The following is a 25,126-nucleotide window of genomic DNA, read 5'->3' on the forward strand; positions in this document are numbered from 1 at the left end:
TTTAAAGTTTGGTTAGAAAATTATAATTACAAAATAAGCCATTCAAGCCAATTTAACGCTTGTCTTATTTGAAAGGTTAGAGTTTATACTATAAGATACTTATTATAGAACAGAAAAATTTAGAAAAATTTAAGTTAATTTAAATTTCCGCCCTATTTTATTAAGTATGAATTCCATCAATAATTTTTTCACTTTCATTAATTTTCAATTGCTCTATAGAATTAGCTGAAGTACCAAAACAATGGAAAATGTTATTGTCATTCCAGGTAACAAACACAAGGCTTTAAACTATAGGTTAATGTCTTTAAACTTGTGACTTTTCTCAGTATTTTGCACACATTATATCTATAAAAAATCTAAATCACCTTTTTGATTTCAATTTACTAACTGATAAAAAATTTGGTTTTGTTTTTAACTGCTCGTCAAACACTCAGCTATATATTGCATATATATAACATGCTTACATTCTTGGATAGTTCCTTTTCTCAAAAACAAATATATTTTGAAGTTGTTTACTCTAATATCAAAAAAGCTTTTGATTCAGTATCACACAAACAATTATTAAAAATATTAAGTCAGTATGGACTACATGAATCCTTAGAAAAATGTTTAATAATTTTTATTTGGGAGATCACAAAGAGTGGTTATTAAGGCCATAGGGGGTGGGGGAGGGTAAGCTATATTTTTTACAAATTGATCTTGTTTAATAGAGTTCTTACTAAGCTTTAAGTTTACTAAGCATATTAATTTTTGAGGTATGACCGGTAAAAGTCGGGCCGCATAATAGGTTCCTTATGGCCAAGGGTAAAGAAAACTATAAATGCAAAAAAAGACTATTTTATTTAAAATATATCTCCTCCTACATTTTTCAAGCAATCTTCTTCAATTTTTTTACAGTCTAATCTTTATACAATAGAAAAAAAAACGTTACTTAAGACTTAAAAAAATTTTAAGTAAAAAAAAAAAAAAATAAAAAAAAAAAGGACTTTAAAAAAAAAAAATTTTTTCAAAAAAAGGACTTTTTTAAATTATTGTCATAAAATTTTTATTTTTTCAAATTATTAAAATTTATAAGTAGGGTTTTTTTCTTATAATGTAAGGAAAATTTCCTGAAAATTTAAAGAAGATTGCTTGAAAAATGAAGGAGGAGATACATTTTAAATGATTTTTTAAATATCAAGAAAATTGATCCCAAAAAATTTGCGGTCCATAAGTTTGTATTGAAAACTTTTTATAAAAAATATAAGATATCTCAAAAGTTAAATGGTATTTTTGAATCCTATAAAAACTGGCTTGTAGTTTGTACTTAAAGCTTTCATATAGATAGCAAACTTATTTTTTAAAGTGGAGTAAAGGTAGTGTAATTGGTCTTCTCCTTTTTTAAATTTACATTAAAGATATTAATTCAAACATTGATATTAAAAGTGATATGAGTTTATTTGCAGATGATACAAAAATTTTTAGTGAGTCAAATATCTTTTTACAATCTACTCTAGATAATATCTACAAATGGCTAATAACAAGAAAACTCGATTTAAATCCTAACAAATGTAAAATTATAACAATTGAGAAAAATAAACAGTTTGACCCAATTGACTTATTAATCAATTACACTAAGATACCAAAAGTTTAAGTTTTTAAAGATTTAGGAATATATATCTCTGAAAAATTAAAATGGAATTAAAACGTAAACTATTTATATACTGTTGCACAAGTTTCATCCTATCAAATGTCAAAAAGTTTTAAAACTAATTCAGCTACTATTCTGACAAAACTATTTAAAATATACGTTTGTCCTAACCTTAAATACAATACCCAAATTTGGTCACCCTATTTAAAAAAAGGCATTATCAAAATTGAGTCTGTGAAACAAATTTTACCCGTTTTGTATGTACTTGTTGTAACATATCCAATACATCATATAATGATAAATTGGTTAATTTTGGAATGAAATCTCTAGAATATAGACGATGTGAGTTTGATATATTTACACTTTTAAAAAATATTAATGGCAATTTATCAAGTTTTTTTTCAGTCAATTTTTCAGTTAATTTTTCCCATAATAAATATCAGTTAAAAGGAAGTAATAAAAAAATAAAATGTTTACATAATTTTAACAACAATCAGTGGCAAGGTTCATCCTTTCACAGACAAAGACTATGTGGAACAAGTACCACAGGATGTGGTATCGTATGAGAGGGTGGAACATTTTCGCTTAAAACTAAAAAGGTTTAATTCCACAAAAACTTTAGAGAAAAATAAATAAAAAATTTTTTTATGATATTTATCTCCTCTAAAGAAACTGCTGATTTATTAATTTTTATATTTGTAATATTAGTTAGTTTTATTTCCCCACGCCTCCCCCCTAACAGACTATCAATTTACTTTCATTAATTTTGTACAAACGCGTTTGTATGTACTAATTTATCGCGCTTTATATCAAACAAATAAGTTTAAACTTATTAATTAGTTTTTTATAATTTTAACTTTGCTTAATATTTTGCTTATGTTAAATTTTTGTTGAATATAAATGTACTTTATTTTGTTTTTTTTTATTGTGTGTCCTGTTTAAGTGGCTTAGGTTTTGATGCCTGAGTCCAACATTGAATAATAAACAATATAATAATAATAACTACTGAGTTATAACCAGCTTTGTAAAAAAAATCGTACAACCGTATGAAATCAAACATTTTTAAGGCTGATTTTCTTTGAATTTTTGAAAATTTACTAAAAATCTATTTTCTTTAATTAATTGATCTCAAATTTTCAAGAAATATTCTTTGCAATATAAAAAAAAACTCTATTGTAGCAATTTAAATAATAAAGTAAAAAATAAATTTTCAGACCAAAAAATAAATCAATATGTTTTTTATTCAAAACTTAAAAAAATATTACAGTAGAATTGTTAAGGGCATTTTGGGGGGGGGGGGTAAGGCACTTTTTTACCTGTTGATCTTATTTTAAAGATATTTTACTTAGCTAACAGTTGCTTTTTACCATTTTGTAAAATTTCAAATTGCTTTTGGAGATATGAGTGTACAGTAGGAAATCTCAATAGGTTACTTATGGAAGAACCAAAGTAAAAAGGCAAAAAAGACTATTTTAATAAAATATTATCTCCTCCTACAGTTTTTTAGCAATCTTTTTGAAACTTTTAAAGTTTAATCTTAAGTAAATAATTAACATTTCTTTTTAAGACTTTTTTAAATTTTGATTATAAGTATTAAAACAAAACAAAAAGATAATTTTTTTAATTATGATCATAGAATTGTTAAATTTAAATTTTTACAAATTATTTTATTAGGATTTTTTATTTTAATGCAAGCAATGTTTCCTGAAAATTTAAGATTAATTGACCAAAAAATGAAGGAGAAGATAGATTTCTATCAAATTGAAAAAAAACTCCAAGAAAATTGGCTATAATTTTTTTTTCACCATATTTTTGTATTGGAAACTTTTTACACAACTGATGATATCTCAAAAGTTAATAAATATATTTTTATTCTTTGAAAAGTATCTTACAGTATACAATTAGAGCTTTTATATAAGGTCTAATGTTAAATTTTCTAAAAAAAATGTTGGACCCCTTTATGCCCTTAATTATTAAGTAAAGATTAAACTTAGAAAATTTGAGGAATTATTGCTTAAAAACTGAAGGAGAATATAGATTTCTGTTAATTTTATTCAAAGTTTGTAGATTTTTTGTCTTTTTAACGTCATCCTTCTATAAGGATCCTATTGAAATCTCGGACTTTGTCCCCTTAAATCTCAAAAACTAATTTTTATTAAAAGAAATGGTAAAAATCAACTGTTACCTATGTTAAAGATCTTTAATGTAAGATCAACATGTAAAAAGTGCTTAACCACCTTATGCCTTTAATATTCTAAAAAATCATGGCTTATTTGTGATTTGAATACAGGCTCTCAATTATAGTTGAAAAACTATGAAAACATTATGTAGTCGAATAATAGACACGCAAACAGACTTTAGAATGGAAGATAACATGTATAAAAATAAATATATAAAAGTAAGTATGTATTACCTTAGGGTATTATTTACATAATTATACTTGAAGTATATATTCATTTAAAAAATTATGCGCAAAGATTTTTTTTAAAGAAAAACCATCGGTTGTGTTTCAAAGTTGTTTGAATTATTAGGTCTTTTGTTTAGCTATAGTTTACTATATTCGGTTGCTATTGCCACATGTTCGAGGTTACATATTTGGTAGATCTTGCTCGCGCCACTGATGTTGTTGTTTGCGTGTCAAAGGATGCTCCATTTTATTTATGGTTTATTACCATTCCTGTCAAAATACTGCCAAGCTAAATCTGACAATCTAGTGCTATTCTTTTTACTTACATGATTAAAAGTATTTCTTATGGCTAGTGTGCCTATATTTAAAATGGCCTCCCGTTGAACCGATTAAAATTTATCTTTATTATTACCTTTCACTTTTCATTTTCACTTTAACACATAAGTATAAAAAGAGTAAATATTCTAGTTTTGGTATATTTTAGCCATTTTTGTAGTGAAAAGGAAAGAACCTTTTTATAAACACTAAGAAAAATTCTTAAAAAGTTTGTTGTAATGACTGTATTTAACTTACAGTGTAAGATATGAGATATTATTTTAAAGTTATATTTTTTCAGATGGAGCTGCTTTAGAGTATCAAAAAATTGAATTTTTCCCCCCGAATGGTTTAAATAATCTTATTGTTGCTGTATCTGGTGTTCCTGATTTTACTGTTTTTGTTTGGGATATTAGTTCGAAAAAGCTTCTTTGTAAAAACAAGGTAAGTGGTATTTTTTTGCAATACAGTATTTTTTACAATATAATGGTTTTCTACAGTATACTAAATATTTTTGGCAAAAATAGTTACTGCTTTAAAATTTTATATCCTTAGTTTGTATTTTTGCGATTAAGATAGTTTTTTTAATTTTATTTAGTCTATGATTTTCACGTAAGGTTTTTTACATAGTTTGTTAAACTTAAAAATACTATTTAGTTTGTTGTTGTATATTGATTTTTGATTAATTGCATGTTTAAAAACAAGTAATTTAAGTAGAATTGGTGAGCAAAATCTTTTTAAAAATGGAATTTGTTTTATCAGGGTTCGTGCGCATCAGGCTAAATCAGGCTAAATCAGTTTTTTTGAAAAAAGTTAAAAAACGTCTGGCTAAATCAGTTTTTTATTTAAAAAATTGAGAATCTCAGTTTTTCTCAATTCAAAGCTTGAAAATTTTTGATAAAAAAAAATGAGAAAAAATTTCACGATCAAATTGAGATGTGAATTTATTTCTAAATACAAATTTAGTTATTAAAGACAAAATCAGTCAGTATTTGTAAAAATAAATGCTTAAAACCTTTTGTTGAACCTCTAAAATTTTTTTAAGAATCTTCATTATTTTGTTTTGAGTAGATTATATACATCATATTTATGAAAATTTATAAAAAAAAAATACAATTTAAACATTACAGTTTAGTTCCACAACTTAGCTGTTTGTTTGAACTTGTTTACATCAGCTATGTTTTTCAGAGCTTAGTCGGTTGAACTGTTTTAATTTCTAATTTAAAGGCTTTATACCAAATAGTTTTTAGATTAAAACTCTTTGCAGTTTTTTCATATATTTTACTGTTTGTTTAAAGTTGTTAGAGATATTCACAACACTAAAACTTAGCTTTAAGATATAATTACTAAGTTTTGTGGGAATACAAATTTTAGGTACAATTCATTTTTCTTTACAAGAACAAAATGTTAAAGTTTTTTTTTAATTTAAGTGTAAGCTTATTAAATCTGATATGACATCAACAACCACTGTATTTATTTAGAGTTTAGGATTTATAATTATGTATCAATTTTAAGTATTAGTCAAAATCTTATAATAAACACTTTTTACTTATTTTAAAACTCTGTAATCATTTTATTTTAAATTTTAATAAAACACGACAATGCACGTCGTTTTATTATAAATTTTCTGGTTATAATGTTTTTACTTAGTGCTTATAATGTTACTAGTAATAGATAAGATATAACACTTATTTTAAAACTTATCAGTGAATTTGTTATGTTTAAGGGCATGAGGGGTCAATCACCTTTTTCACAATTTAGCCTTATTTTATTGAGTTGTAACTAAGCTATGAGTTGCTTTTCGCAGATTTTTAATGCTAAAATATTTTTGAGGTAAAGCTGATTGAAGGCGAAGACTACAATAGTACTAATCAAGACCCCCTTCTAAAAGGGGTTTTCCTTACTTTGAAAAAATGTCAGGCTAAATGAAAAAATTTCGCGCATGAACCCTGTATATGTACCTTAAATTATGTATAAAATTGTTAGTTGTTTATTCTACAAGACTAGTTATAAAATAAATAAATTAGTAATAGTAAATAATGATCGTTTGCAACAAAAAAATCTTAATTAAGCTGAAAAAAATTCAAATAACGCTTGTAATTACTTTAAAGTTTATAAACTATTATAAACAATTAAAAATACAAGTTTAATTAAAGTAATAAACGTTTATTGTAATTTAAGTTGTTGTTACATTTCAAAATTTAGTTTTGCTTTGTACTTCTAAAACAAAAAATAGTCTACTTATTTTTAGCTAGAAAATGGAGAAGTAGTATCTGAAGTAGTTTTCAATCAAATAAACACGAACGTTTTCGCAATCAGATCTGATAAAAGTGTGTATGTTTTTACGTTGCAAAGGTGTAATGACCGTTTTCAACTCCATAAACAGTTAGTTGCAATTCTTTTTGTAAGTTAGTCTCAGAAAAAATCATGTTTATAAGATAATATTGTAAATGCTTTAAATAAAAATGTTTGATTATACCATGATGCTAATAGTTATGGCTTAAAATCATATATAAAACTTTTATAATATTTGTCTCCTCCAAATTAACTACTGATTTATTTCTACTTTAATTTAAATATTAATTAGTTTTAAATCCTTACGCCTCCCCCGTAACAGACTACTAGTTTAGTTATATTAATTTTGCACAAATGTGTTTTTATGTACTAAGTTATCGATTTTTATATCAAGCAAATAAGATTAAATTATTAATGATTTTTTTGTAATTTTAACTTTGTTTAGTATTTATTCTTTGTTGTATATAAAACAAAAGGGTTAATCATGCCAATTCGATCATCAGACCACAAGTTTCGGTAGACTGAGACCGGTTTCGTCCTTATTAGGAATCATCAGTCAGTCACAACCGAAAAACCTGCATACGTCAATCTACAAACGGTCTATGATGCTTTCACATGAAGCAACCATTTGCCGGCAAACAAAAGTCCATACTTCTGCTCTGCTGACTTTCGCCGATGTTTTTTGTTGATCGTAATAAAACGAGCGTACCAGATGTCTTGCCTAGTGGACAATGTTTTAAACGTTGCACGGCAAACGACAATGCTGACGTCACTGATCATTGCCAGCAAATGGTTGCTTCATGTGAAAGCATGATAAACCGTTTGTAGATTGACTACTGTAGGTTATTCGGTTGTGATTGACCGATGAGTCCTAATAAGGTTGAAACCGGTCTCAGTCTACCGAAATTTGTGGTCTGATGATCGAATTGGCATGATCAACCCTTTTGTTAAACTTGAGCTTGTCTCACGGCAAACGAAAGTCCAGGCTTCTGCTCTGCTGACTTTCGCCGATTTCTTTTGTTGTTGTATATAAATGTATTTTATATTTATTTTTGTGTGTCCTGTTTAAGTGGCTCAGGTTTTGATGCCTGTGCTCAAAATTGCACAATAAACAATATAATAATAATATAATTTTAAAAACAGAAAGTTTTTACAATCTTTTACTCGTGATTATTTTTAATTTAACTATAAGTAAATTTTTATTTAATTTCAAATTATTTTTTGTTCCGTTTTTGGTTTGTGCTTACGTTGTTTCAATTATTTTTCTTAAAGTAAATGTAAAAAAAGATATATATGAATATAAATCTTTATTTAGTTGCACTTAAAACAAGAAAAAAAAGTGAATCTAATGATATTAATTTAATATTTTATACAAACTCTTATTTGATTACCATCGGACTTGTTGTATAAAAAAAAGATCGTTTTAGTGTTAGTGATTTAATTTTGCTCTTGTTCTAGGTAAAAATGTTTTAATTAAATAAAAGTTGAGGGTCAGCCAAAATTAACTGGTTTTGTGGTTCGTTTGTTAAGTGACATAACTGTTTTATAAGTTTTATGTAGTAAGGTTATATCTAAAATTATAACTTTCAACTCAATATAACAAAAGTATTAAATCACTTAATATATGTTTAAATTTAATGATTTAAATAGGTCTGTGCAAGTTGTAGAACAATGGAAACTAACCGACTATAAAATAGTAATAGATTAGTCAAAAACTAAACTACGTTTGTGCTAGACTACTAGGAGCTTATAGATTAGTATAAAAATTTTTGAAGTAAAAGTATAACTTTTAAAATTTACTTGCGTTAAAAATATTATAGCTAAGTAAATGACAAGAAGATCTAACTAAAACATACTTATGGCAGCTTGTTTTAAGATTCCTAAAAAGCAGATTTAAAAAAATTGTTTAACTATTTAGTAAATCTTATTTAATCAAAATAAAAAGTTCCATTTAGCAGATTTATATAAAGAAAAAAGTAAGGATAAGTAAATTAAGGCCATAGGGGGAAGTCCAACACTTTTTTTTACAAAAATTAACTTTGGCTTTTACATGAAAGCTTTAAGTACAAACTACAAGCCAGTTTTTCATAGAATTCAAAAATATCATTTAACTTCGGAGATATTTAATTTTTTGTAAAAATTTTCCGATATAAACGTATGGACTGCAAATTTTTCGGGGACAATTTTCTCGGAAATTTTAAAATTCACCAAAAACATATCTCCTCCTTCATTTTTCAAGCAATCTTCTTCAAATTGTCAGGAAACGTTCCTTATAATAAAAGAAAAAAACGTTACTTTAGAATTTTAGTAATTTAAAAAAATACAAATTTTATCACAAAAATTAAAAAAAAAGTGTTTAAAAAAAAATAAATACAAAAAAGATTTTTAATTCCAAAATAACGTTTTTTCTTATTGTATAAAAATTAGACTGTGAAAGTTTGAAGAAGATTGCTTGAAAAATGTAGAAGGAGATATATTTTAAATGAAATAGTCTTTTTTCGCTGTTTTAGTTTTCCCTTCTCATAGGGAACCTATTATGCGGCCCGACTTTGACTGGTCATATCTCAAAAAATAATTTGAATTATTTAAAACGATAAAAAGCATCTAGAAGCTTAGAAAAAACTCTATAAAATATGATCAACTTTTAAAAATCATGGTTTACCCCCCTATGGCCTTAGTTTGAAACTATAATAAGTTAAATTGAAACTAATATTACAAATAATTTTAAATAAAACTAGATTAGCATTAAGTTTTATTTAAGACAAAGTAAACTACATTTTGATTTAATAACAATTTGTTGAGATTAGTTTGTTAAAAAAAAATCCTGATTAAAAAGGTCTAAAAAAACATTTTTTTGTTTGGGTTAGAAATGATATCGTTAGGCATGATCGGGTTAGAAATGATTGGATTAGATATGATCGGTTTGGAAGTGATCGGGTTAGAAATAATCAGCTCCCGTTTCTTTGCAGTAAGGTTTAAAACTTGGTTATTATAAGGTTTAGAAAAGGAGCTATTGAAAAATAAGATATAAATAAAAATACAATCAAAATATCTAAAAAGCAAACTTTTGATGATAATAAATAAGTGTTTAACAGTATGGCGTTACTGTCAAAAGTTTATTCTAAACAAATATATGATGTCAAAATTTGATATTTATTTGAAAGCTTTTTTTTATTTGTAGAATTAATTTTAGCCATTTACAATTTTTTCAACTTAACAAAAAGAAAGTAAAATATACAGAGTTTAATTAGTTAGTTTGTAGGTGCAAGCTAAAAAAAACTAAAAAGACCAATTTTGTAAAACATATCCTCTAAAAAACTTTTATCATTCTGTTTAAAAGTTTTCATTTGATTACGATTAAAATTATTTTCACTCTTAAAAAAATGTGATTTCTATTTTTATGATATCTTTATTTTTTAGTTTTTTACAAATTGTTATCTTCTAATCCACTTATTCATTTCACTTACATTTTTCAGATTTAAATTATAACTGAAGATCGCTACAGGGCAAAACTTTGTTTTATATTTGAATCTGTTAAAAAAAATCTCTACAATTTCTAACAGCGATTCTTAACCTGGGGTAAATTTACCCCTGGGGTAAATTCTCTCGTTTTAGGTTCTCGATTCTCTCTTAACTGCGAGTTATGTAAATTTGTGGTTTTTAATTGTCTTTTTAATTTATAAATTAGTAGTTAATATAATTTTTATAGTTAAATAAACTCTTTAAATTTTACAGTTATTTATATAATAAGTTTAAAGTTTAAAAAATCTAGTCATTTCCCCTTGAAATCAAACACTACATTGCATATTGGGGGTAAATTTGGTAATTACCTTCAAAAAAGGGTAAACTTGGTAATAACTTTCCAAAAAGGGTTATCTTAAAAAAAGTTAAGAACCGCTGTAATCTAACCTTTAAATCAGGGTTTCCCAAAGTGGGCGATATCGCTCCCCTGGGGGCGATTTTAGTAAGTCGGGGGGCGAATTTTAGTAAAGGGGCGAAAGGGGGGGGGGGGGGCGATAACTAGTAAGGGGGCGAATGGGGGGCGATTTTATAATTTTGGGCAGTCATAAAATTTTTACTTTTTATTTTACTAATTTTAGCTTGCCAGTAAATATTTGACCCTGAGGTCAATTAAACGTCCCGAAGTGGATTATGGATCCCTTCAAAGCAGATCTTTTTGAAGTAAACGTTGACTGACAGGAAACTTTCTCAGACTTACAAACTGACCTTGAACTTAAAGTAAATTTTTCCAAAGAACGATATAAAAATTTTTGGACTCAACAAAAACTAAGGCATTAGTATCCAATCATTTCCATTTAGAAGGAAGTTAGATTGTTGTTTATAGTTTTTCCTTCTAGCTATGTTGTTGAGAAAGCTTTCAGTTCAGTTATCAACATATTGAGCAAAATATATAATCTAGATATTTGTTAAGGAGGTGACTTGAGGCTTTGTTTGACTGATTTAGAGCCAGATATAGTAAAACTTGCAATCAGTCATGAAGCTCATCCTTCACATTAGATTAGACATTATTTTCTGTAAGGTCTTCAACTTTAGTTGATTTTATAAAAGATTTCTTACTTGAGCTCGTTTGTATTGTACTGAAGTAGTCTTTTTATGATAATAATTTTATTAACTTATTTATTCTACAACAGGTTTGCTTAATGCCAAATGAATACTAATTACGGTAGACTTCCTCTTGAGTTCGCAATTTTACTCAAAAAAAGTGCAAATTTAAAATTTCTTAACTTAAATTAAATAAAGTATATACTAAATAATAATATAAATAAAGTAGTTATAAACTAATTAAGATAAAACAAAAACTTTATTATACTTAATAGCTTATATAGATCAATCTTTTTTAATAAACATTTTTTTATGTTTCAGTGGATTTCACGAATATTCATAACAGTATTGCATTATAATATGTTGAAATTTGCCTTTTGTAAAAAAAATGATAATGCATTTTTGAGTTAGCACTTTTTGATTTTGTTCAAAGTGCAAATTCAAGTCTACTGTATTTATTGAGTGGTTTTGTTTTGACTTGGTTGATTTTGTAGTTTATATTTGTTGTTTTACATTACACTAAAACTTTTTATAGCATAGTGAATATAATATTTGTTTAAAAGATATTTATTTTTATTTATTTTTATTATTACTTGTTTAGTCTGTATAAGTAAAAAAATCTTGTAAACCAATAAAGTTTTTATTTCAATAAAGATTTTTGGACTTTAAAAAAGTATAGATTGAGGTCTCTATTTAAATGACTTTAACTATTTCATTAAAAACATTCTTAAAGTCAGTTTTATTTTCTAGCTTGATTTATTATTGTTAAAAAACTGTATATTAAGGATTTCAAACTATTAGTACAACTTTTTTTGTTTTATCTTAAATCAAAATATTTTGGCAATTAAGATGTGTTGTTTATTTTAATATTTTAACCCTAGCTTTTAATTTTTCACTATTTTCCTCTGATAAATTATTGTAGGTTGATAGCTAGAAAACAAATTCATTTTTGAACAGAATTAAATAAGCCACCGAAAAGACTGCTACAGTTACAAACCAAAATTTTAATCTAATAAAAATATTTTTAATAGATTACTTCCTGTTCACAAAATTAACTGTAAAACCTTTAATTTTTATTTATTTAAACTTAGATAAAAAAATTTTTAGGATAAGGTTTAGTTTTTTAAAGGTTATTCCAAGTCAAATACTGAATCATGGTATTCTACTACAAAACATATAGTTTAAAAATTTAAGTTTTTTTCTTTTCAACTAACTTGCTTATAATACCTTTGAGCATTGAAATTAATAATTTTTCTGCATTAACAGAAGCTATTGACTAAACCAATTTTCATGAGAGATAATCAACCAGTCGGTCAAACTTCCTAAAAATATATCAGCAATGATGTTTTAATATTTATTTCATTCTGTGTAAAATAAGCTGTTCATTCTTTTGTAGTTTTTTAATCTATGGTAAAATAGTTTTAGAATATGCTTAGGTTTCAGTTAAGATTTTAGATGGGTAACGTACGGCCCATATCCAGTCAAATTTCAGCCCGCTAATTAACTTAAAAACTACTTGTGTGCAAAACAATAAACTTTAGCTTCTTGATACTTATTACTTTGAAATTCGCTTTCAATTTGGTTTTCAGTTCACAATAGTACTTCCTAGATCGCAATAATAGTAAATCAATTTGTTAAATTTTGCTCGAGATTTTTAATTTTCTTATATATTAGTTTTTTAAATTATGTAGCCCGCAAGTACATTTTTTTAACAAGTCGACACTAGAAAGGATTTTTTAGTAAAAATGTCTTGTTGACTACAAAAGTTGTCCGCAACTAACCTAAAGGTTTAATTAGTTTCAAAACAATTCATATTTAAACAGAATTGATTACAGATTACAAAAGGCTTTTTAATATTTAAGTATTATTATACACTTTCCTGGGCTTATAAGAAAATAACGGTAAATTATTTTTTCAAGCCCTTTAAATTACTTTGAACATTTCCCAAAAGAGCGTAAATAATATATTCAAGACTAAATGACATTTCGAATACAACTTTTTTGGCTCAAAAGTGCGTATTAAAGGATAAGAAAAAAAATTATAAAAACATGGGGGGCGATTTTTTTCAAATTTCTGAAAAGGGGGCGATTTAGTAAATGAGTTTGGGAAACCCTGCTTTAAATGTTTGGTTTCTACGCGTCAGGCTATATCGGAATAACTTTTTTTTTTAACGTTAGTAAAGTGTAAGTTTTGTCACTTTAAATAGTAAAAAAAATTAAATTTTATGAAAACTTTCAATTTTTTTTTGAATAGATTTCCAAATTGTGAATTTCTTTGTAAATAAACAATTGGTTCTGTTCGCAAATGTTAAAATTGGACCGTAAAAAAGTTTGAACATTAATTATATTATAGATTATGTCTGTTCTAATTAAATGACAATTGAAGTTCCAGCATCTAAATTTTCAAGTGTCATAAGGGGCGATACTTAATTAAACATTTAAAAATAGAAAAAAAAAGTTTGAAAAGTCCTACTATTAATAGGTTATGCAGTAAACCTAAACTACCAGCTTACATCGCTTTATTATAGGACAAAATAACTGGACAACAAAAGTTAGGGAAAATGTCAGTCTAAATCAGGGTTTCCCAAAGTGGGCCAAGTGGCCCCCCCAGGGGGCCATGACAGATACTCAGGGGGCCATGAGCAGCAAAGGGGGAAGAGGGGGGGCCATGAGCAGTAAAGGAGCCACAGGGGGGCCATAAGTCCATAACTTGAAACTTACACTAGATATTCTTGAATTGCAGATGAAGAGCAAAAAAAAAGGTCTTATGTGTATTTTATGGTAGTTTTGAAACTTACACTAGATATTCTTGAGTTGCAGATGAAGAGCAAAAAAAAAAAAAAGGTCTTATGTGTATTTTATCGTAGTTTATGAGTAACCTATATGTTGAAGGGGGCCATTGCTTTTTCAAACTCTTTAAAGGGGGCCATTTGCAAAAAAGTTTGGGAAACCCTGGTCTAAATCAAGGTATATCAGTCAAAAATTAAAAACTTTGCGCAGAAAACCTATAAATGTTTTAAACTTTTATTGGCATTTTGTTTGAAAAATTGACTTTCCTAGGTCTCAAAATCTACCAAGAAACCTATTTTAAAAAACCTTTCAAATTATGTTAAAATTAAGATAATTTCCTAATTACATACGTTTGTATAAAAAACTTTAACTAAAGTGACTATACCTTAAAACTTCACTGTTATTTATTGTTCTATAAAAGTAATTTTATTTTACATTAAATGACAGGTAACTTATATAAGCCAGTATACTGTTTTAAAATAAAATGTTTAGATTAATTAAGTAACAGTATTACGTTATTTTAAAATACACATAAAAATAAACTGTAATTGTAGAAATTCATAAAATAAACTTAAATTCGAATAAAATAGTTAAAAGAATGATAAAAAAATGCAAGTTTTTTTATTGAAATAAAAAAATTAGATAAATAATTCTAACTTAAGTAAGATTATGCTGTTTGCTAAAAGAAAAATATTTTTATTTGTTTTACGTGTTGTAAGTTAAATAATTCTTCAATTTTATGTTTTTCTACAGTTGCCACTTTTTATTTTTAAGCTTTTTTACTATACGCTTAGTTTAAAAAGTTGAAAAATTGTACCTATACATATTTGAATTTAATGGATTTTTTTGTTAAGACGTTTAAGTAGATATAATTTTTGTGGTGTTTGAAAATAATTCTACCACCTTTACTTAATGCAAGTTTTCTTAGTTTTTATAGATATAAAGCCAAGTTTATTGATACAAGTTTATATATTTTTAAACTTTAATAAGATGGCAGAAAAATATTTTTAAACAGAGAAATAAACTTACCTGTAATGACTGAAAATAAGTTGTATATCAACGGTAAAGAGTCTGTAGTGAAAAAAAGCATTAATGTAGAATATGAAAATATTAAGGAAGCTAGTATTGCTGGTTTCAGTGGAAGTCTTGTTGATGAGTTTGTTGTAAGTAAAACTTATTATAGTTACGATTTTGAGATCGTTTATTTTTATTGTCAATTCAGTTAATGAAATTTCGATTAGATACAAAAGTCTATATGTAGACTTTTTTGTATTACTAAATTTCTTTATTATTAAAAAATACATTTAAAATAGCTTTAAGTATCTTTTTAATGTTTTTATACTATTTAAGACAATTTTTTAACCTTAAATTTGATTAAATACTAAAAAAGACCAAAAAACTTAAAAGAAGTTGAAAAAACCTGATTTTTTTTAACCTTTGGCAACTTTGACTACACAAAATAAACGGCACAGTTATGTTAAATGCACAAGCTATAAGTGACTTGAAACAGAACTCGAAAAAAAAGAAATCTAGGTTTATACCTACCTCAATTTGTTGGCATACCACCAATGGTTCTCTTTTTATTGGCGGAAGTTACTCTCAGTTAATAGCAATAGAAGACGACTTTCAACGAATTAGAATAGTGTTAGATCCTTGTCAAAGTTAGTTACATTCTTTTTTAAAACTAGTAATCTTATTGCTGACCTGTTTTCGTTATTTAGTGTTGTTGATTTTTGTAGTTTTATTTTCATGGTTAAAATTAAAAGTATTTATGTTTATAGCCGAATATTTGTACCGTTCATGTACCAAAATAGAATGATATTTTTAAAGCTTTATAAAAATTATAGTCATTTAGTTGTCTTCCGACTTCTTGTCCTCAGACTTCTTGTCATTGGGCTTCTTACGATCGGGCTGTTTCTTTTACGGAGGTTTATTTAACAAGAACGAATTGTTTTAATTCGCTTGTTCTTCTCTAAACTTCTATTCAAAAATCCATCGAATTCGCTTATTGACATAGAAAATATTCATCTTTTCATTGTTCATCATTGTAGTATTCATTTGAAAGAATTCATTGTAAAAAAATACGCGTCTCAAAAAAAAAGTGATATTCTTTCAAGAAAGTTTAGTAAAAACTACTATGTTACTATGCCAAAAGACAATAACGAAACTGTCAGTATTTACGTTTAAACCCATTATTTTATACAAAAAAAAATTCTAAACATTTAAAAATGCATTGAAAAGAAAATTAATTGTTAAAAAAACATGAAAAATTTTAGTTTTGTTTTCAACTTAAAAAAACATATTTTCTTAATATTTAACTCGCAAATTTCAATAAACAAATTAGATAACATTTTTTTAAAAGTATTTTACAAAACAATAAGTAATATTTTCATGCAAAACTAAACTTTTAGAAGATTCAAGAAATAAGGTAATTCTTTTTAAAGCGACCAAAAACTTAATCAATTATAGAAATTTATAAAGAGAAAAATTTAGCAAGTGCTTTAGTCGATCGTTAACAGTCAAAACAAAATGGGAGTTGGAAGTACTTTTAAAGTCAAAACTTATAGGAAAAATTTATCACGAGTCGAATTTGAAAGCTTTAAACTTGAACTTGATTATTTTACGAGCAAAAAAATCTGATAATTTTATTTGGCTTAAAATTAGAGAAAAAAGTATTTACCAAAAGTTTAATATAAAAAATAGGCTTACAATGCTTTTTTATTGTATAATTGTTATGTCGTAGCTTTTCATAAATTTTTCAATTACTTAACTGTAATTTTAAATATAAAAAACTTTAAAACACATCATTGAAAGTAAAAATGCTTTAAAATTTTACAATTCAGAAATTTCACAGAAAAAATACAAAGCAAATACACTTATATAATAGTTTCTTTCAGTTTAACTTTTTAGAAAAATTACCTGAGTTAAAAAATAATTAAATAGATTTCATGTTAATAAAAAGTTACAATTTTTTACCATTATGTATTAAAGTCTGTTTTGTTAGTTTTGCGAATATACCTAATTTTATTGTCAAAAGGGCTTTTTGATAAATGTTAAAAGTTTAGACCTGCTATTAGTAATTCCGACTCTTTTCTATTCTGTGTTATAATTTCTTTTTTTTTGTTAAAGGAATCAAAAACTGCCAAATTGTTTTTCTCTTTAGCTAATATGTTGCTTGATACACTAGTTTCTGATTTTGTTTTTCAAGAATTGTAATAGCCTGAGTCTTGTTTATAACTTTTAAGCTGCACTGTTGGCACCTGATGTTTTGGCTCGCTATCATATTTTTTATTGTAACTGATATTTTTTGCTGTTGTTTCTGATGTTTTTCTTTGCTAAGTTTACCTTGTTTTGCTGTAAAAGCAAAAGCTTGCTTATAAGATCTATTAGCTTTTCTTTTACGCTGTTGGGGATTACTTGAATAATAGTTTCCGTTTAATATTTTTTGTTGAAACTTTTGGTAGTATTTTGAATTCTTATCTACAGCATACTTAGACCCTTGAACTGTTTTACCATTAGGACCTGTCACGTTTGCGGCTTCTGACATATTATTTTTTTCCTACAACAATATCAAACTGGACTTTTTCTCCTTGTGCAAGAGACCTTAAAAATTTATTCGGGTTGTTTTTTATGATAGCTGTATAATAAACAAAAATATCGCTGTTCTGATCATCACGATGAATAAAACCGTAACCTTTGCGAACATTAAACCATACTACTTGACCAGTTACTCCAATTGCTATAGTTTTTTTGGTTACCTGAACTTTTTCTTTGACTGTTTGAAACTCTTTGGTTGTATTAGATGTTTTTTTAGGTAAGTGTTGATGACATGACAAACACTGTGCTGTGTTAACATTATTACTACTATTCCCGTTGTATGATTTTCTTGGTTTAAAATTATCTCTATCTTGATTATGTTGACGATAATTGCAATTATGATTAATACCATTATCTCTTAAATGAAAATTTTGTTGATTATTTGGACGATTTCGCTTATGGTAATTTATTTTAGACTTATAATGATTTTGCAATACTGCTGTAGTCTATCTTAATTAACTTGCTTAGGTATTAATGCGTTTTCTTTATAAGCATTCCATATGGCTTGTCCTTTTCTTTTAAAAACTTTTAAGCTTTCATCGAAATGTTCCTTAGTCTTATCTTTGATCGAAAAGGGCATCAAGTATGCAAGAAAAAATTTAATTCTGTCCTGCTCTGGATATTTAGCCCAACTCACGGCTGTAGCAAATATTTTATTAAAGTTTGTACGCTCATTTCAAACTGGAACTTTATCTAAAGTTTCAGCTAACTGATTGTCCCTATTAATAAAAAAGTTTTTTAAAGAACTGTAATTTCTTTCACCTCGTTCTGTCATTTTATAATAATCTGACAACTCTTCTCTTGGCCAAAACCTTAATAAAAACTTATACTTTTCTGTATTACTAGAAATACCTTCATTTAATACTTCCTCCTCAAAATATCCTAAAGTATCACGAGGGTTTCGTACAAAGTCTATCCTTTTAAACTTTTTACTCAGTCTTTGCGCCTTTAATGTGACGCTAAAGTTATTAAAATTATTTTGATTACTGTTTTCGTAATCATCGTAAAAAGGTTCGCGATTTTCTAGCATCGCACGTTCGTAATGTGGTGATCTAGACTGCTTTAATTTATTATTTAACTTTTTTATTTGCTTTTGCAAAATTCTTAACTCTTCTTCATTTGTTAGCTGCTTAGCTTCGCTTGATTTTCTAAATTGTTGTTGAATACTATTCGACGGACAAAATTCAATACTATCTTCCATCATCTCTGCTTGATGAGAAATATTAAGATTGAGATCGTCATTGTTGTTTGTGTGCATTTATTCTGTTGACTGCTTAAAGATTCCTACCAGAAGAAACAAGGTTCTTAATAGACACTGCGTGGTTTCCACTTTAACCAATTAGGCTATATTAATGTTAATTATGTTTATGTCTTAACTACGTGGTCTCCAGTAACTTACTGACTGCTATACTTACGAGTAGTAAATATTATGCTAACAGTATAAGTTACAAAACTTTTTTATAAGTTACGAATAAAACACACTTTGAATAAATGCAATTTACTTTATTTTCAATATTAATTCTTAGTTCTGAAGAAAGAAACTATTAAATCACGACACAAATAAAATCTATAAAAAGTATTAACAATCGTAAAGTTATATGAATACTAACATCAACTCCGCGATGTAGACGTTTTCTTAATTCTCGAAACTTGTGAATAAAACGTTGAACTTAATCGTAACTTCATCGTAACGCGGAATAACTAAGCAACTAAATAAGCAACTAACGCGTATTTAAAGACAAACGCAAATATATACGCGTCGGAATGAAATTAACTCCCTTGAGTTGTTTTGGGAATTGGTATAATTGTTTTGAGAAAGCTTATCATTCATTTTATTGTTACAGAAAATTCCGTATTTATTCACACGCTTTGAAATAAGAAAACGAAATGTTAATATCATTACACTGTGGCTAAATAGTAATTAAAGCCGAGTGCAGCTAAAAGGGGGTATTTTTTGAAACTTCTAAATAAGATTTATATACTGAATACGATGCTTAAATCAGTCCAAGACACAGTCAATTTTTTGTTTGTGATTTTCTACGGCATCAATAATTGAAAAAATCAAATGATTGTTTTGAAAAATCTACAAGTTTTTATTGCACAACATATAATTTTAAAACGTACTCAAGTTTACAACACTTCCTAAATAAACTTTCAATAAACTAACAGAACTAAAACACATTTATGCAACTAACTTAAAAATAGTGAAAAAATATATTATGACGATGTAATTCAAAAGTGTGTATAAAATTAATTTGTAAAAAGCTAGAAGATTTTTAGTAAACTATAAAAATAAGAACAAAAACTTTTCCAATATAAACCTTAGATTAAAAACTATCAAAGTAAGGAACTGTTTGATGTAAATTATTGTTAGTAAATAGTTACTGTTTTCGATGAAATAAATATAATTTTTTTTTTAAACAAAACTTAAAGTAAGTATAAAAACCTATCTTAATAAGAAACTGTTTCTTACAAACTTCTCATCTTAAAGAAAACGTATTATCGATGAATAAAAATATTTTTTTGTGACAAACCTTAAGTTAAGAAATAAAATAAGAAATTAATATGTTTTAACAAGAAACTATTTTTCCTAAAATATATTTTAAAGTATTACTTTTATCAAATAAACAAACGATTAAAACCTTTTCTGTAACAATTTTCTGTAATAATCTGTAAATTATTTTAAATAAAACCATCTTAATTAAAAATTCGTTGTTGTAAAATTATTGGTTTTATAAGTTTACCATTGTCTATAAAAATGCAGTATTGATTTATTTATATTTTCAAAAAACGTTTATCGTTGTAGAGGGAAGAGTAAGTCTGTTATAAAAATGTTATGTTTGATTGTAATAAATTTACCCATTAACTCTCTAAATAATGTAAGTTCGTATGGTTACTTGTTGAGTCTTTAAAAATGATTGAATATGCTTATTCAAAGATTTTGCTCGATGTTGGAATATCGTTGGCATAGTGAAGTTTGAGTGCAGCTCGATTATTTGTCTGGTTGATGGTCATGTTATTACAGTTATGTCTACGAGAGGAACATCTTTGGGAAAAAAAAACGTAATTGTCTGTCCCACATAGTGATCATCAAAGACATTACACTTTGCCGCATAAATTCCAAAATTTTTGCAATTCAAATTTTTAAAAACTTAATAATTTTAACACTTTTTGATTATATTTAGTTAATTTTTTCCCTATTGCGCCTTCTCCCCGTCGGTTGCATAGTAAACATTTTCCACAAGGGAGTTACCCACCAGTTACAACACTATCCTTATGGGCTTGGATCTTATAGTTGGTTAATGGTGTTGCAATTATTTGTGGACGTTTATATGTCACTAAAACATTCGGGTTCAATTGTCTTTATTTCTTTGTGAGTTTTAAAAGTTTTGGAAAGTTTGCCGTCCAAACACTTACATTCTCGTTAACCTCTCTTGCCTTCTTCATTGGTGATCCAAAGATCTTTCCATTCTGCTGTAATTTTAACCATATATCTTGCTTCTGCAAAGCTTTAGTTGACGATATGGTTAAAGATAGGTTTTTCTTTTCGTCTGTTTTATATACCAAAACAACCTAGTCTCGATTGCTGAAAAACTACCGATATATCTCAGTCTGTTTTAAGTACCAAAAAAAAACATTTCTCTGTAAACCATTTCTACTGCTGTTCTATCAATGCGGTCTTAAGTCGTTTGATAGACTAAAAAAACCGTTTCTTGTAGCTGAATTCTGATTTCAGAACAAGTTCCAGAGATGACAAAGCAGTTTAAGTACACCCAATTTCAAAAGCGACCTAAAAGCTCTGATTTGTACGAATCGTGAATTCTTATTTTATCGCTCTGTTTGTTAAACTGTAAAATAAATATTAAAAGCTTAATAACTCTACTCGTTAATATATACGTTATTTAGCTTAACTAACTTAGTAAAATTTTATAAGTACTAATACTCTATAGATTGATCTTTTTAAGTTTACTATTGTTTAAGTACTTAATTAATTACTAACGATTAGTAGCAAAGGTTTAACACTTAGTATAAACTATGAGTTCTCGTAACAAGAAACCTAAGCTTTAAGAAAACCTCTCTAAGATGGCTACTAAATACGCTACGTGTGCGCAAACAGCTAAAAAGACTTAAGGTACGAGTAAACCTACTCGGATAAGTAATTTAGAGCTAAACATATTTTCCAACAAACACAATGTTTTGTCACAGAAACATATTGCGATATCAGAACATAAAGTAGTCTCATCACACTTTAATGCAAAAGAAGAGCATTATAATGTATTAAAAAAGACAAACGTGTTAGCAGAGTAGAGTTGATTGTAACAAAACTTTTCCGTTTAACTGTTTTCTTATTTGCTTAACTTCATTAAACGTTTACTCTATTTTAATTTTATAGAGTTTATTAAAAGTATTTAGCCAAACTTTTAACAATAAACTTAAAATAATATTTTTTTAAATTTATATAAGTTTAGTTAATGTCAAGTTTCTACCCATTCTTTTTTATTAAAATGAAATTTATTATTGTGCAATTTTTTATAAAGCTTATTGCTTTTAGTTTCAAAATATAATTAAATATTAAAATGAGTGATTTTTTACTTTACTGGTTTAAAATAAATTACGCAAATTTTATGTCAATGTTTCAATTTTCTTATTTGCTTTTTAAATTAGAAACAAGCCTAATGTTTAAATATAAAATGATAATAGTTTTCTCTAAAAGCACACCAAATTCAAAACAAAAATGTTGTTACTAAACTTGATTAAAAAAAACATTAATTTAAAGATGAAAGTAGAGATGATTTAGTCGATGGAATGTTCAATGAAATAGATTATTCAAAAATACATGGACTTATTTGCGGGGGCTATGATGGTGTCATAAGAAAAGTTGACGTTGATTCTACCAATGTGTCTGTTGAAAAAGTAAATGTTTCTAAGCATCCATTTCTATAGATTGTCAGAAAAAAAAACTTACTGAATATCGCTAGCTTTGAAAATAAAAACAATAGTAATAGCTGTGTAAACTTTTATAATAGTATTACAAATAGTCCTTTACAGAGTTAAAAACTTAATGTAGCCTAAGTTTCATAGAGTATTTTTCAGGAATAAGTACCACTACTAATGTTTGAAAATATTTACATAAGAAATTAACTCTGTAAAACTCTGTTTTCTGTAATATATAATAAAGTTATCTGTAAGAACTCAGATTTGAAAATATTGATTTGTTTTTTGATTTTCAAAATAATTTTTAAGGTTTAACTAATATAAATAATAAATAGCTACATGAACTATCCAGTGGAGTAGAAAGATTAATCGTGTCGCCGTTTAATGATAAGTTGGTTGTTTCGTGCAGTGATAACAGCCTTCATCAGTTTGAGTTAACCGATGTACAAAAACCAAGTTCTTATAATTTTTTACCAGGAAACTACGTTTCTGTTTGCCAAAATGTACTAAATGAAATATTGGTGCGCTAGTTTTTATTTTATTTTTAGTTTAAACAAAGGCTTAACCTATACTACAAATAAATTTTATTAGGTTACTAGATGTATGCTATATAATTGTTTTCAAAAATTGTAAAAGCAAAGACATACCAAAAAAAAAATTAAACAATTAAGGTAATCTAAACCAATTTTTTCTCTTTTTATACTCTATCTACTGTTCATTCTTCGTAACAGCAAATGTATTTGTTTTCATTTTAGCAGTATATATTTTGTAGTCTTAGTTTTTATCGTTAGATCACCATCTAGTACAGGGTTTCCCAATTTTTTTTTCAAAAGGCTCCCTTAACTAAAAAAAGCTATGTCCCCCTGCAACATTTAAACTCAAAAAAGATTTATTATTATTTATTTAGATTACTCAAAACACTACTATTAAAAACACCTAAGACCTTTTTTTTATTTGCTGTTCATCATCAACTCTAGAATATCTAGTGTAAGCTTCAAAACTACTATTAAAAACACCTAAGATTTTTTTTTACTCTTCACCATCAACTCCAGAATATCTAGTGTAAGTTTCAAATTATGACCTCGTGGCCCCTCTGCGGCCCCTTTACTGCTCATGGCCCCAAGGGGGCCACTTGGCCCACTTTGTGAAACCCTGATCTGGTATGTGTCTAAATAGTAAGTTTATCTTTCTCAATAAAGCTTTATTTTTGTATTCTCGAAATCATATACAGTACTATAATGTTCATTGTTATTACATAAGACAGTAACTGAAGATGGAGACGTGCAAGTTTGGAATACTGAAACTGGAAATTTACTGCGTACTTATCAACTTGGCTGCTGCATAACTTCTATGTGTTCCAGTCCCACGGTTCATCTGATAGTTGTAGGAACTAACACTGGGCATGTTATTTTCATCGATGCGACACCGGGAATAGAAAAGGTTTTTTTATGAATATTTATCTTATTTACTAGTCTTATAAACTTTTAAGTTACAAAACTTTTTCATTTCTATTGCAGCAGTTGTAGTTAAAGCCGTAGTTTATGTTAACATATTTAAATTTTAGTCCTAGTGTTTTATTAGTTGTAATTAATTTTTTTTTTTAGCTGCTTGGTTCTTTTCATTGTTTAGTAAAAGTATAAATAGTTTTTGAAATCGGCTAAAAGTTAGATATCAAGAGATACTTAAGGGCATACGAGGGGGTGTAACATATTTTTTTTTATAAAAATTAACATTGGCTCTTATTTAAAGCTTAGAGAATATACTATAAGATACCTTTTATATCTAAAACAAAAAAAAAATCAATTAACTTTTGAGATATAACAAGTTTTTTAAAATAAATCCGATACAACCGTATGGAATCAAAAATTTTTAAGGCTGATTTTCTCAGAATTTTGAAAAGTTTACTAAAAATCTATCTTCTCCTTCATTTTTGAAGCAATTTAATTAAAATTTTCAGTAAATGTACTTTAAATATTACAAACAACTTGTATGAAGCGGATTAAAAAAAATCATAAAAAACATTATTACCAAAAATAAATAAAAATCATTTTTTTTGTTGATAGTTTTTTTTTGAATTAAAGAAACCAGTTTCCTAAAAGTTGTTTAAAGCTTATTAAAAAATAGTCAAATATTTTTCAAAACAATTGCTCAAAAACTGAAGGAGGAGGTAGATTTTTGGTTAAATAGTCTATTTTTGCCCTTTTAGTTTGTGCCTCCCATAAAGTACCTATTGGACGCTCTAACTTTGATAGCTCATATCTCAAAAGTTATTTTGAATTTTAACAAGCGGTAAAAAGTAACAAGTAGCTTATCTAATTATATAAAAAATTAGATTAGATTTGAAAACGAGTGTTTCACTTCCCTATGCCCTTAATTGAAAGTGTAAACTAAAAAGGCGAATAAAGACTGTACTTTTACAACTATATCCACCACTAAAAAAAGATTTAAAATGTATATATTTTTAATTTTATTATTTTTTAAACTTTCACTTCAAAAATTAACTCTTAAGTTTTTTAATGTTTTAATAAAGTTACTATACATCTATTTTAATTAGTATCTATCAAGTAAAGTTTTTTCAAGTTATAAATACAGTTT

General features: G+C 26.6%; 1 protein-coding gene across 4 annotated transcripts in view; it reads left to right on the plus strand.

The window, feature by feature from the left end:
• Positions 1–25,126, plus strand: part of LOC145849636 (cilia- and flagella-associated protein 43-like) — an 86,514-nt gene that overhangs the window by 2,499 nt on the left and 58,889 nt on the right. For 3 of the 4 annotated variants that reach the window (XM_082954629.1, XM_082954630.1, XM_082954633.1), the window contains exons 3-9: positions 4,654–4,796; positions 6,604–6,737; positions 15,015–15,162; positions 15,510–15,660; positions 22,374–22,510; positions 22,867–23,052; positions 23,792–23,971. In XM_082954629.1, the coding sequence (XP_082810755.1) occupies positions 4,654–4,796; positions 6,604–6,737; positions 15,015–15,162; positions 15,510–15,660; positions 22,374–22,510; positions 22,867–23,052; positions 23,792–23,971 (1,079 nt within the window). Of the gene's footprint in view, positions 1–1,904; positions 1,973–4,653; positions 4,797–6,603; positions 6,738–15,014; positions 15,163–15,509; positions 15,661–22,373; positions 22,511–22,866; positions 23,053–23,791; positions 23,972–25,126 lie in introns of those variants that run through there. The other variant, XM_082954632.1, reaches the window with a different exon arrangement.

The sequence above is a fragment of the Thalia democratica genome, chromosome 2 (genome assembly GCF_965202585.1).
Source record: "Thalia democratica chromosome 2, ktThaDemo2.hap1.1, whole genome shotgun sequence".
Classification (NCBI taxonomy): Eukaryota; Metazoa; Chordata; class Thaliacea; order Salpida; family Salpidae; genus Thalia; species Thalia democratica.